The 14624-nt window shown below is 37.4% G+C and overlaps 2 protein-coding genes across 2 annotated transcripts in view; both read left to right on the forward strand.

Annotated features, from left to right (window-relative positions):
- The first annotated feature begins 614 nt into the window (after positions 1-614).
- LOC135079775 (uncharacterized) lies at positions 615-2071 on the forward strand. Its single transcript, XM_063974376.1, has 3 exons — positions 615-1013; positions 1255-1378; positions 1810-2071. Exons 1-3 carry the CDS (start codon positions 713-715, stop codon positions 2051-2053), a joined length of 669 nt encoding a protein of 222 aa, XP_063830446.1. The 5' UTR covers positions 615-712; the 3' UTR covers positions 2054-2071.
- Positions 2072-11858: 9787 nt separating this feature from the next.
- LOC135080276 (phospholipid-transporting ATPase ABCA3-like) overlaps positions 11859-14624 on the forward strand; it is a 68963-nt gene continuing 66197 nt past the window's right edge. Inside the window, exon 1 of the mRNA XM_063974963.1 lies at positions 11859-11951. Within this exon, the coding sequence (XP_063831033.1) occupies positions 11874-11951 (78 nt within the window). The 5' untranslated portion in view covers positions 11859-11873. The remainder of the gene's footprint in view (positions 11952-14624) is intronic.

Consider the following 14624-nt stretch of genomic DNA (forward strand, 5'->3'; position numbering starts at 1 on the left):
GTATTTGGGTGCATACTTACAAATATTTCGAATTGAATAAATAAAGAGCATTCACAATATTTCGCCAATGTATAACAAGCCTTATGGCCTTACTATTTCGTTACTACCGTTTCGTTACGTACATTTTTTTTGAGAAATACTCAAATAGAAAACATAATAAAGAAAGAAATATTTCTGCTGATGTTTTTTTTATTGTAACTAGCTTTAGAGATAAGAGTGGTTCCCCCTAGCTATCATATTATCAAGTCGCAATCTAGGTAATAAAATATCAATAGTTATTTTTTTAAAGTCGTAAAGATTCGTTAAGTAATTCCCCTAGCTATCATATTATCAAGTCGCAATCTAGGTAATAAAATATCATTAGTTATTTTTTTAAAGTCGTAAAGATTCGTTAAGTAATTCCCCACCAGACGAATGATAAAATTTTACTCGTCTGAAATGTATTTCTATGCTATAATGTCATAAAAATACATCATGCCCTAATCGTCCCAAGTTAAAAATTAAATCTAACGACGAAGCTTTCATACTTGAATCTATTAACAGAACTTTGTTAGCTACGAGTGTGAAATTAACCAATTAATGTTACCTAATAAGAATTTCTCTCGCATCCATGTTTCTCAATTTCTTGGGAAGTATTAGTAGCATGGACTCTTGTCACTCTTGTGTGCACGTGATGTACCTAAATAAATAATTTCTGAATGCTCGCACAAAAATGTTGAAGTTTACATTGATTGGCTTTCTTATGTTCTGTCAAATTGCTCCAATATGGGCTTGCCATGGAGGTGGCTCATCTGAAGAAGACTTCTTCGTGCCCGTAACGAGCAAAATGACCAATCCCTACAATAAGCATATCTGGTACGGCTGGGACGCACCGCCCGAGGCTAAAGGCGCCTGGGCTCAGTGGATGGCGAAATACCAACAGGCCATAGCTGGGAAGGGCGGCCCCTACAATCCCAGTATACATGATAAGCCGTATGGACAAGATGTAAAAGACTGGCCTGCGGATTGGGGTGGTAAGTAACATGTAAACAAAAACGTGACATTTGTAGTAGCTTTGTGAAGGGATTTCGAGATTTCAATCGTTTTCTTCTACACCCAGTCCGGGTGTAACATTCGCACGCGGCGCCGCGAACAAAAGTTATCAATTTACAATCAATTCAAATACCGCAGTCGAGGTCTATCCTTTTCGCTAGTGTAATATCACTAAAATCTGTAACTGTAACACTGTAATCATGCAAACTAATCGTTCCTAAGTTCTGGGGCCACCTCGGGATGGTATGATGCCGCCGCCGTGGGCATACGTGCCAAAGAGGTCGGGCAAACCAGCGCTTTGCTATGATCCTCCGCTATACGGCGATTGCAGCTCAAATATATACCGGTGAGTACAATTACGTCCAGATGCAAATACTTGAATAACCTAAGAAACCATTTGAAGAACTTAATAAGTACGTGCGACGTGTCTATGAAGGTTGCCCTCGATTTTCATGATCTCATCATCAGATCCTGACATGGTAACAATGGGACCAAGAACCACCTCAGGAACCATGGCTCAGGAACCCTATCGAACTTAAAAAGCATTTTGGAAATCAGTACATACTTATTTGACGCAGTTCTGAGGTGACATAAAAAATCAAAATCATACAGTCTAATTGAGAACCTCCTCCTTTTTTTAGTCGGTTAAAAAAGGAACCGCTCTAAACCCACCAAATGCTCTAACTTTAAATAATTAAATATTAAAATAAGCTCGACTTGGCGGGGGCACTCCCGTGCCCCCCGATTTAGAATTTATGTTGAATTCTACTTTTCCAGTTACGGTTACAACAGTTTCACTGAAGAATGCCTTCAGTTCTCGTACTCGGGCTGCGGGGGCAACATGAACAACTTCGTCGAATGGGAGAGGTGCCGAGACACGTGCATGGGCTCACCCAAGTTCGGATGTAACGACGACTCCAAGATACCGATCGACACCATCGTAGGGGCGCGCCGCTGCGGTTATCAGGATGACGTGCCCAATGATTATTTGTCAGTAAGAGACTATCCGGGTAGTAAGTAGTTGATGTGTTTTCTAATATTATGCCATAACTACTTACAGGCTACTTAAATTAAAAGGAGTATGAAGTGGATTTTTTTTACTGTTTTAATTTGCTTAAACATAAGACGGCCAGTTCGCGAACATTTAATTGTTAATCGAGATAATCTGGAATCATTAAGTATGTACACAACATTCAGCTTTAAAAAACACAAAACAGATATCTTCTATATATATATGTTACGGTTAATGTGATAAATTGAAAATTATTAATAATAACCGGTTATTACGAATAATTACCGACAGTCGCGGTAAAAGTGATAAATTAATCACATTTAACAGTGATTATTTAATAATTCAACCTTAGTAGGTACTAACAAATTTCTTAAAAGAGAACAACATCTTGTGTACGTGCTCGTGTACAGCCAAACTTTTGAACGTTTTGATATCATATATTAATATAATTTGTCATAATGAGTTTGGAATATTCTTGCATAATATTACTTTTCCATGATGCCTATAACATAATGTTTTGATTTAAAGTGAAAAATAGGTTAAGGTGCGGCGGGGGTGGCCCTTGGGCCACCCCTAAGCCGCCTATTTAGTTTTATACACACATAAATGACCTCATATTAATCACATTAACCAAATCATGCGGTAATTATTCATAATAACCGGCGATTATTCATAATTTTCACATTTATCACTTTGACCGTAACATATATAAAAGAAAGTCGTGTTAGTTACACCACTTATAACTCAAGAACGGCTGAACCGATTTAGCTGAAAATTGTCAGGGAGGTAGTTTAGAGCCAGGAGAAGGACATAGGATACTTTTTATCCCGTTCGAAATTAAAAAAAAAGTCTGCTTATTTATTGCCATTAAGGCGGAACAAAGTTCGCCGGGTCAGCTAGTACCTATTAAAACTTCTAAAAGACGCTTTACTTTCCCGCCAAGCCTGACAGACAGAAAGGAAGGAAATGAATAGAAGCGTTCCGTTTCACGATATATTATGAAATAATTTATCAAAATGTATGTGTCGATTATAATTTTGAAAAACTTCAGTGTTCCTTACGAGTGGTTTAATAAAACGAAAATAAATGTAACCTTGGAATACTTTAAATATTAATTAAAATTACAATTTGTTAGCTCTAAATTCGATACGAGTAATTCCAAATCGACTCCTAAATCGATTACTAAAATTGAATAGGTACAAAGTTTGCCTTACAAATTGCAACATCTAACTTTTTATTAACTTTGGCTTGTTGTCAGTGTACTACCTACATAAATAACTCAGGTTTTTTTACGAAACTACATACAAAAGTCGATTCAATTGCAGTCGTGTTTTTGACGTAAATATTGAAATAAATCTCAGTTCATAGAGGAAAGTAAAACTTAAAACATTGCCTCAGTCTATGCTTGAGATTGATTGAATTGAGTTTTGTGTGTCGTTCTGTATTGAGGGCAGAGGCGAACACATTGACGTCCGATTGACGACAACGACGAATACGATCGACTTTGAGTAGACCTAGGCAGTTCTGAATCGCTATGCCCATGCCTTTCTATTTTGTCAAATAAAAGTCATACTTTTATCATTTCTAAAATACCATACATCCATAATAATGTGAGAGGAAATAATAGAATGGTCAGACCTGTTTGAATAATCGATACCAAGAATTGAAATATAGTATCGCACAGCTCTATGAATAACAGCAATCAATAATTTATGTCATTGTTGACATGTCAATCATCCGGACGAAAGTAGTCTTTGCGACTGCGCTTACTTTTCTCTCGAATTTAATAAATATCTACCTGTTTCAACTTTGTAGTGCATCTAAATAAATTGTCTCATCAGGAATAATTTCTTGTTTGAGCTTTTATTATAGATAGGTGCTCTAAATTATCCTTCCACATAAGATTCGGATATAAAGTTTTATCTTTCTGTATGTATCTTTATCCCATGTAATTACGATGTTTATTCGTCCTAATAATAAGTGAAATTAACATAATGATGGTTCAGTTGTGTGCGGTCATCGGCTGGAGTCGTACAAGTGTTTGAAATTTGAAATATTTGTGTGAGTCACACACAGCTGTGGGTTTCGATACCGTGAAGTGAAATCTAGTTACAATGAATATTAGGACGCTTGGTGTGTTGATGTGGAAGCATGGGGTGGTCCGTAAGAGACGGTTCATCCAGACGGCTATGGAGTTCCTGGCCCCAATATTTTTCTTCGTCATCCTCTTCATATTTAGAGACAAAATTCATTCAAAACCAACTCATGCTGTTGGTGAATTTATAGACATCGAGCGGCCTGTAAGTATTATTTTTTAAATTCCAGTAGCCTTTTATGATATCAAATTGTAATATGATTTGTTTATTTTATTTTTCTCATTGTGTTTTTAGTTTTTTTTTGTGGTTCTTTTGTCACTCACTTGGGTTCCTTCAGCTTCTGCCAATTTGCGCTGCTTATCCACATCACTGGGCCTGCCTTATTTTATATGATTGAAAAGCTTTTCATCTTTTTGTTACCAAGTTCGTCAACCATTTTTTTAGTGGTTTTTTTTTGTTTCAATGTAAGTATGGATTTTTAGTGTACATAATTTTTTGATTACATTTTGTTTAGCAAATAAAATAAAATCGGGTAACTTTAAGGGCTCTATTTCCCCCAAGCACCATGATGGTGCACCCAGTGGCGCCACCGTGCCCATGGCTTGCCAAAAAGAGACACCATGTACAGACCCGAATTGCCACACCACAGCCACAGTATCAAAATGGAAGCAGACGGAGGAGTGTGCAGCAAAAGGCTCTACTGGTGACCGAGTGAGTGAGACAGACAGTGCTGTGCATGTCCATGCTGGTAGTGCTGCCAAATCGGCTTCGCAAGTGCGCAGACGCAAGGTAAGCTACTCACTATAGAGCTGTATTAGAATTTTTTGAAGGTGGCCGCTGGTTGTGCCGCCATGGTGTTCCTGTAAAATAGAGCCCGTATTATAACTATTTCAGAACCTCTACCAATTGGAAAACATTTTTTTATGCTGCTGCTATTGAAGAACTCAAAATTTCTTAGTGTCCTTTTATCAATGATTTATTTATTTTTATTTATGCTTCCTAATCAGTGCTTAGTTTAATTAAGTCTGTAATTTTGATTGTTCAGTTGAAGTTACTATTTTATTGGTTTAGGGGAGGGATGACTATTATCTGAAAATTATTTCCCATTAGCACTGATCACCAGGCACTTTTATTGGGTTTTACTTTCACTTTGTATTCACTATCAAGTTAAGTTTTTATCAGTTGGTTAGGTTAGGTTAGGTTAGGCTAGTTACCGTCAAATTGGGTTAGGCTAGTTACCGTCAAATTTTTATATGTACCTTTTTGAGTTACCCCAGTAGTTTTTGCATCAAATTTTCATCATGATTTTCAATTGCCTCAAAATATTGTTTTACCCTGTGACAAGTCTTTGCCTAGTTTGTTCTTTTGGTCTATCATCAGTTGTTTTCTATTCAACTTGAAATCTCCAGCAGAATCCTCAAACACTTTAGATTGGAGTTACTCACATATCCTCACGGGTTTCCTTAACGACTGGTTCTGCGCTGCCTGCATCCAGATTCTTCCCGCAACCTTCAGCTGATCGTAGGTCCACCTAGAGCATTGGTTCCCAAAGTGTACTTATATTTAATTAAGTATAAAAATCCTGCGACCGCTGAAAGAATGCATTCCAGACTGCTCGATACGACCAATAAATAATCTTGACTGGAGGAGGGGGCGCGCGGAATTTTTTGTATGGTCGAAATGGGGCGCGTTTCAAATAAGTTTGGGAACCAATGACCTAGAGGAAGGCCTGCCCACACTACGTCTACCGGCTCGTGGTCGCCACTCAAGAACTTTACCCCAATGTCCATCAGTTCTACGAGCTATGAAGTCCAGCCAGAAAATCTTAGATGTATTTTGGCGGTGGTGCGACGTCGGAGCGGTGTCGTTGCGTCGTCTTACATAGAAATATGTATATGTCAACGTGAAATTGTGAACTCTGTCAGTTTATAATATAACGCGTTAGATTGTAAACTAACAGTGGGTTAGGTTAGGTTAGATTGTAATTTAACTACGTCAGATTATAATCTGACGGAATTCACAATTTTACGGTAACATATCGTCACCGTCGTGGCAGAATTAAATAACTGACACTTTTGGCAAAAATCACTTTTTCCACTTTTTGTATAGTAGAAAGTGTTACCTATATTTTGGTCTTACTCTCGTGGCAATATCTATGATATTTCCGAAGATATCTTCAGTTTAGTGAAACTATTGACCATAAATTACAACTCTGTTTGTTGTAAAATTTACCTGGCAAAATTGAATAAGTGACTTTATTTAATTCTGCCACAACTCACTGCAAAACATTGCTTCAAAATACTTGTACTAAGAAAGTCAATAAGTGACTTTATTTAATTCTGCCACAACTCAATCCGAAACATTGCTTCAAAATACTCATACAATTGTGTTTGAAATTAAAAGTAAAATTTAAAGTAATGTTACAAAAATGAAATAAATCAAAATGTTCATTACTCAGATGTTAAACCTTCATCATCATCATCATTTCAGCCATATAGGACGTCCACTGCCAAACATAGGCCTCCCCCAATGATTTCCAATATGACCGGCTAGTAGCGGTCTGCATCCAGTGCTTTCCTGCTACCTTTATAAAGTCCACGTTGTGCTTTTCGGTATGTGCCCTCCACTCCAGAACCTTGCTGCCCCATCGTCTGTCAGTTCTGCGTACTATGTGCCCTGTCTCTTGTACAGAAAAACTGAGCATAGCCCTCTTCAAAGCACGCTGTGCAACTTGAGTAAGAGGCCGCGTTCCCGAGCCGTCATCAATGGTAACACATACAGATTGTAGATTTTTGTCTTTAGGCACTAAGATATTTTGGACGAAAGGATGTTGTGTAGTTTCCCGAATGCTTCCCAGCCGAGTTGGATTCGACCTCTTTCTCTACCTAGCTAAAACGTTTGTCCGAGTTAGACATACTTGTCAACAATCTCAAGATTCGAGCTCCTAACCGAAACTGGGTAGGGCGCAACATAGACATTCGACAAAAGCTTCGTTTTTCCATGTTGTTCACCCGAAGGCCTACCTTTTGGAAGATTAAGGTCTTCGAGCATTGTGCCGAGGTCTTCCAGTGATTTTGCCATGACCACACAATATCGTCGGCAAACCGAAGCTGAATGATGTACTCGTCGTTGATGTTTGTGCCGAATCCTTTCTATTCAAGGAGTTTGAAAGCGTCTTCCAATGCAGCGGTAAATAGTTTCGGAGATCCGGAGATATAACATCTCCCTCATGCCTCGCTGCAGAGGAATCGCCCTCGTACTCCACTCCTGTACTCGGACCAACATGGTGGCGTTTCTGTACAAGCACTTTAGCATCTCGATATGTACCGATACTTTTCAGAAACCGGCTTGTTCGGGAGGCTAGAAGTCATCGAACCTACGCGCGAGATCATTCGTGATAACTTTCGCAAACAGCTTGTAGACATGACTCAGAAGCGAGATGGGTCAGTAATTCTTCAGCAAGGTTTTATCCCCTTTCTTGAAGAAGAGTACCACCACGCTTCTGTTCCAAGCCTCTGGCGTTGTTCCCTGGAGTAAGACGAAGTTAAATAGTCTCTGAAGGACCGAGGTTATCCCGCCATGACCCGGTGCCTTGTTGTTCTTTAGGTGTTTGAGAGCCATCCTAATCTCGTATAGGCTGATAATGCTGATATCCACAATATCTTCGTCGAGGTATATAGCTGTCCATAAAACTTTTCAATCTCACCCAGAACCTCGGCTTTTGTTGACGTTACACCACCTTCCGCAGTCTTCAGCTTCGTCAGCTAGCTTCGCCCAATAGATTTGTCTCTAGCGAACACTTTCGAGCCTTGGTTCCGCTCTATCACCTCTATAATACTATTTGTATTAAAGTTGCGAACATCATGTCGCAAGGACTTCCATGTCTGTCTATTGAGCTGCCGATGTGCCTTAGCGTCAACGGAGATCTGCAGTGACATTGAACGTCGTTCTGCCATGACGTTGAGGGTAAAGGATCTCTATGGATCCCTAGGGAGATATCCCTATTACAGTTTTATTGTTTTTGGATTATTTTAATTTTGATATTCATTTTGATGTTGGTTCTTTCAATTTAATTTCAATGTTATAGGAATCTGATGTTGATGGTTACCATAACAATTTGTCAAACATTTATAAGTATTTAATAAGTAGGTATATTCTAGTAACATTTAACAATTTTACAGATTTTGACTAAAATCGCATTAACAAAACAAATGAAATAAAATGAATAAATCAACATTTAGGTCAATAAAAGTGTGGCAAAATTAAACAAGTGTACTTATTCAATGGAAATATTCGTTTTTGTAATACCTTGGTTGTGGTAAAACTAAATAAGTGACATGCAAAAAGTAAATAACTGCAACTTAATTGTAAAATACGGTTGTGGCAAAACTAAATAATTACATTTTTATTTTTTTATTTAAAATAATACAAAATAACATCATCGAAGAATATTGAATTAATAAAGGTAAATTTGATGTATAAAATATCAAAAGACCGACAATAAAATATTTTTACCCTTAAAAGTTATCGCCATTTTTAACGAAAAAAATCACAAAAACGTGAATATCTCGCAACTTTGGTTTTGTCAGTTATTTAATTCTGCCACGACGGTGACGATATATACATACAACGTGTCCCAAAATTCAAGGATAAGCCGGCGCCGCAGGATGGACATAGTCATGACTACTTTAGGAAAAATAAGAAAAAAAATCTATCTCAATTATTTTTTAAGTTACACAATAAATTATGAAATTCGTCGAATATTGACACCCCTTATGATATTTGACATTACCACGACCACAATTTTTCAAATACTTCTGTTTTTTGTTTGTATCGGCAACTTAAGTAGTGCTGCTGTCCTCTCCAATTCTTAAAACCCTCAGAATCCTTGCAGTTTTTACACAAAAGTTAATCAAAATATGATATTTCCTTAAAATTTTGAACGATTTTTACTTTCACTCCACTTTGACTCGTCGTTTTGTAATAAAACAGTATGAACACTACTGCGGCAAGTTATTTATAAAGTTGCCGCAGCTATCCAAGATTCCAAAATGGTATAATACTCTAAGAAAACTAGTCGCAATAAAGATATGCGTACCATTTTTACAAGCACTTCGCTTGTTAGTTAGTATGGGATAAATCTTGCAATTAAATTTAAAACCAGTTCTCCTCAACCAATTGAGCTGAAATTTGGTATACTTATGTAAGTACGATGACATTGCAATATTATGGTATCATTGAGCTGGATGGAGTCTGGAGGTAGCCATAGGAACTTCTAAACGAAACGGCGGAATCGCATCTAGTTTGGGTTCGTTGGATATCTTTTCGAGCACTTTGGTGCTAGATGATGTCTGGTCCTGATGATGAAGTCAAGAGGTGGCCAGGAGCTGGCCAAAGGAACTCCTAATCGAAATGGCGGAAGATTATCGAGTTTGGGTTCGTTGGATTTGACTTCCCGAGCACTTGGACCATGAGATTGAGAAACAACTAAAAAGTGTAAAATAAAGTTATAATAAAAAAAAACATTTTTAAAAACAAGCATTAATGCGAAATTTTACGAAAGAATTTAAAGATAAAAATAATTGTATGCAAGGTTCAAATAATTCCGAAAGATTGTAGCGCAAACAGAAAAAAAGAGGAATAAATTCCATGCGCGATTATAACTTTATTTTAAACTTTTTAGTTGTTTCTCAATCTCATGGCCCAAGTGCCCGAGAAGACAAACCCAACGAACCCAAACTCGATAAGCTTCCACTATTTCGTTTAGGAGTTCCTATGGCCAGCTCCTGACCACCTCTTGACTTCATCATCAGGATCCTGGACATCATCTAGCACCAAATTGCTTGAAAAGACAAATCTAACGAACCTAAACTAGATGCAATTCCGCCGTTTCATTTAGAAGTTCCTATGGCCACCTCCAGACTCCATCCAGCTCAATGATACCATAATATTGCATTGTCATCGTACTTACATAAGTATACCAAATGTCAGCTCAATTGGTTGAGGAGAACTGGTTTTAAATTTAGTTGCAAGATTTATCCCATACTACTACTAACAAGCGAAGTTCTTGTAAAAATGGTACGCATGTCTTTTTTGCGACTAGTTTTCTTAGAGTATTATACCATTTTGGAATCTTGGATAGTTGCGGCAACTTTATAATAAACTTGCCGCAGTAGTGTTCATACTATTTTTTTACAAAACGACGAGTCAAAGTGGAGTGAAAGTAAAAATCGTTTAAAATTTTAAGGAAATATCATATTTTGATTAACTTTTGTGTAAAAACTGCAAGGATTCTGGGGGTTTTAAGAATTGGAGTGGACAGCAGCACTACTTAAGTTGCCAATATAAACAAAAAAACAGAAGTATTTGAAAAATTGTAGTCGTGGTAATGTAAAATATCATAAGGGGTGTCAATTTTCGACGAATTTCATAATGTATTGTGTAACATAAAAAATAATTGAGATAGATTTTTTTTCTTATTTTTTCTGAAGTAGTCATGACTATGTCCATCTTGCGGCGCCGGCTTATCCTTGAATTTTGGGACACGTTGTATGTGGCGAGCACATGAGCGGTGCGACGTCGCGTCGCGCGTATTGCGGTGCGGCGCCGCAACGCATCGTGTGCTTTGACTCTTATGTGGTTAAAACAAATGTAGATAACGAGCGATCTATCATCACACCTTTGCTCCAAAAATTTATTTTTTACAGGAAGCGATTCCACTGAACAGAACAATGGTACCACCGAGCGTTTTGTACACTCCCGACACAAATCTCACGGCGATTCTGATGGAAATTGTTGGGGAAAAACTGAACCTGAAACGTTTGCAGTCTTTCTCAAGTATGTGTAACAAATCAATTTCTTTATCCTACTTCCTACTAATATTATAAATGCGAAAGTTTGTGTGGATGTTTGTTACTCTTTCACGCAAAAACTACTGGACGGATTTTGATGTATTATTGTTTATAACCCAGAATAACATATAGGCTATAATTTATGATAGTCTGTGACAACAAACTAAATTTCACGCGGGTAAAACCGCGGGCAAAAGCTAGTTTGCTATAAATATCACTTGTTTGCTTTGTCTGCTTTTCTATTCAATTCTTTTTTGAGGCGACAATTTGCCAATTCATGGATGACGGTGGTTGGTACAATCCCCATCGACCGCTAGACTTTTGTGATGAACACAACCATTATTTACCGGAGTATTAATAGTATTACTCTGCATTACAAATTACACGCTCTTTAATTTGCTGTGCGTTAAGTATTTATCATCATCAGCCTATTTCATTATTTTGGTAGGTCTATTCCGTTTCTGATGACATTACATTAGTCATTTCCAGCCACTCTGACCCTTGTATTCTTCCTAATTCCATCTTGTTGAAAGACGTCCTACGCTGCCAAGACGCTGTCTTCACTCCAGGGGCCCTAGACAAGTGGCACTTTTTGATAGAAATCGAATCCTTTACGGAGCGAAGTAACTACATGAAAAAACTCCAAAGCGTAGGCATTTCGAAATTGCAACTGTCACTTGTCTGGGGACTTAGGGAATAAGGAGGCAGAACTCCTCGACCCGATAGCCAACTGTTCTACCACAGACACGCCCAGCCTATTCCCACTTCACCTGCTAATCATGGTCATGTCATATACTTTTGTCCAATGTCAGATAGCAGTTTCATTCAACTCTATAATAAATGTGTGTGTATTTTTAAACAGGTGGTACTGGTAGAGGATACATGCCATTCACCAACGATTCGGATATCTTCGACTTCACCAAAAACATGCGGCCCGATGAAGCGATTGTAATATTTCAGGTACGTCTTTATTTTACTCGATTGCGTTTAAATCATTAGCCTTTTAAGCCTCGCCAATCGAGATACAAGGTTTGTCTTCTTAATCGACCTCTTGGGGTTTGATGGGCTAATGCCCGTTTTTACCATCAATAATTTTTAAGTGACCCCTATGACACAATATAACTACCTATGGTAACACTATAACAGGTTATGTATTCATAGGGGTCACTTAAAAATTAGGGATTGATGGTGAAATCGGACATAAGGCTCGGTTTCCACAAAGGCGGAGCAGAGAAGTAGGCCATCAAATTTTTCTATGTACCTACCTACCTAAATAGAATTTGGAAAAGAGAAGAGAAGAGAAGGGGAAATAATTAAATCTGATTGGTTATTCAAAACACTTCTCCACTCTTGGCGGAAACCCGGCCTAATGCTAAATCTTGGTAAAAACTGTATAAAGCCATTTTATTTCATCGCCAAAAGGATAAAATCGTAGATTCTGTAAAAGTCATGCGAATTATGGCGCGAAATCAAAGGAAAGCGTGAAATTGTGTACATGTATTTTTTCTGATCTATAATCGTTTTTTCACGCACAGATCAAACACGATAAAAACTGAGGCTTAACATTTATTTAAAAAATAACGTACAAAAGTATAAAAATAAAAAACCATAGATTGAGCAACTCAACCATAGTAAATCATCAATGCACAATGATGCTCAAAGTCAGATCCTTAAAAGAATACTCCATGACTAAATGACGGTTTAAGCAAACAATACTACTGCCGCTTCAAACACAGGAAGTTTTTCTAGTTACATAGTACATAATTGTCAATGTCGCAGGCAAATTGTATGATTCCGCATTTTACAAACGGCGTCGTCAATTCACAAACGCTCGCTGTTCTATGAAATGCCGAAGGCAAAATGTAAATTGCCTTGGCACTTTATAATATGGCAAAACATTTGATATCCAATTCAATCGCTGTTTACAAAATGCCGCGGCAAATTGAAGTATTTAGTTCTTTTTCTCACCACGCGAGGCGCTGCTAATCAAAACAAGAAAAATGGCGTCGGATAGTGGTTTTGTGATACAGAAAACAGTGCAAATTCTACGTATTCAAAGGACTTTTCACAAAAAAAGACATTTATTATACTTAGTGAGTTAAGAAATTTTTACGATTCACAAATAGGAGCAGTGAAAAAGCTATGGAAAAATAAAATAGTTTTTGAGGTTATCCGGCACGTAAAACACGCTAAGGTGACAATGGAATCTGGTGCTCGGAGGTCTGCTGCGGAATATATTGGTATAAAAATATTGTGTTATGTCTTCTAGACTTCTTCTTGGTATAATTAAAATGTAAGACATATCTAAAGAACTGACTATCGAAACTTATTTAATGTCATATTTTTATGTACCTACCTATAGGTACGTCAATAGTTTAAATTAGTCTTGTGTTGTTTTTGTTACGAAAATATTTTAATTACTTTAGGAGTAGCAAGTATTTTAGGTTTGTCTTACTTAAATAGATACCTACCTGATTTCTGAAATTATGTCTGATTTGTCCAACATGTGTTTTATGATGGTCACCCTATTGCAACAATCATAGTCGAAATTTTATCAATTGAACGAGTTGCCAATTTGCCTTCGGCATTTCATAGAACAGCGAGCGTTTGTAAATTGACGACGCCGTTTGTAAAATGCGGAATCATACAATTTGCCTGCGACATCAATACACATTAACCATGCAAGATGTAACTCCCCAACGCTATTTTCGAATTTCCGTCTATCTATCCTTCTTCGTCTTAGCGAAATTTTCGCATGAGTGGCAGCGACAGATAGATCCGAAGATACTAAAAAACAACAGAGATTAGCCATCCCGTTCGTCTTCTGTTTTCTTACACCATGTCTTCGTCCAATAGACTCACACCCTTATTCACAAACATTACTATGAGGTCTCGCAGTGCGCGTGGACGCACAGGGTGACACACCAACCAATCACAGAGCTCCATTCAACGCTGTGCGTTCGATTTGCTGCTTCACTTAATCAAGTATCGTTTGTTGAATACGGGTGTTAAAAGCAATTTTGCAAACCAACAAAGCCGACTAACATCGCCACTAAGCTTAAAATTGGCTTAAGTAATTTGAAACCTATTGTTTGCGAAATCAATTTATTATTGTTAAGGTCATTGAGTCAGTGAAATCTCTGTCATCAGATTATAATCTTGAACACAAAATAAGTAGGTAGCTGAAGTCTTTTAGTTCAGCAAAGACTATCCATATACATATTGCTGTGGTAATACTGTCTTTATGACCCAAAGATAGATGTACAGTCGCGGAATGAAAAGGTTCGTCACCTTAGTGTCGGTTTTCGCATGCACTAGGTACTGTAAGAGTCAAACCTGCCAACATAACCGTGCAAGAAACAGTGCTGCTAACATTTAAATAAATATGACGTTTGCTAACGAATAAGGTTTTGCTTATTTATTTTTCTGTCCCATCAGTGCAATGTTACAAAATGTAGTTTTTTTAATTTAATAGATAATGGCAGGTTGAACCAAAAAGAAGGTTTTAGTTTATCAATCATAATAATCTTCTTGACAAGTTAAATCGTCAAACAACTTTGATCTGAATAATTTTGAACTTTACTGACGAACAGTTAAAGATTATTTTCTCTAACTCGAGATTATTCTGTAACA

The sequence above is a fragment of the Ostrinia nubilalis genome, chromosome 17 (assembly GCF_963855985.1).
Source record: "Ostrinia nubilalis chromosome 17, ilOstNubi1.1, whole genome shotgun sequence".
Classification (NCBI taxonomy): Eukaryota; Metazoa; Arthropoda; class Insecta; order Lepidoptera; family Crambidae; genus Ostrinia; species Ostrinia nubilalis.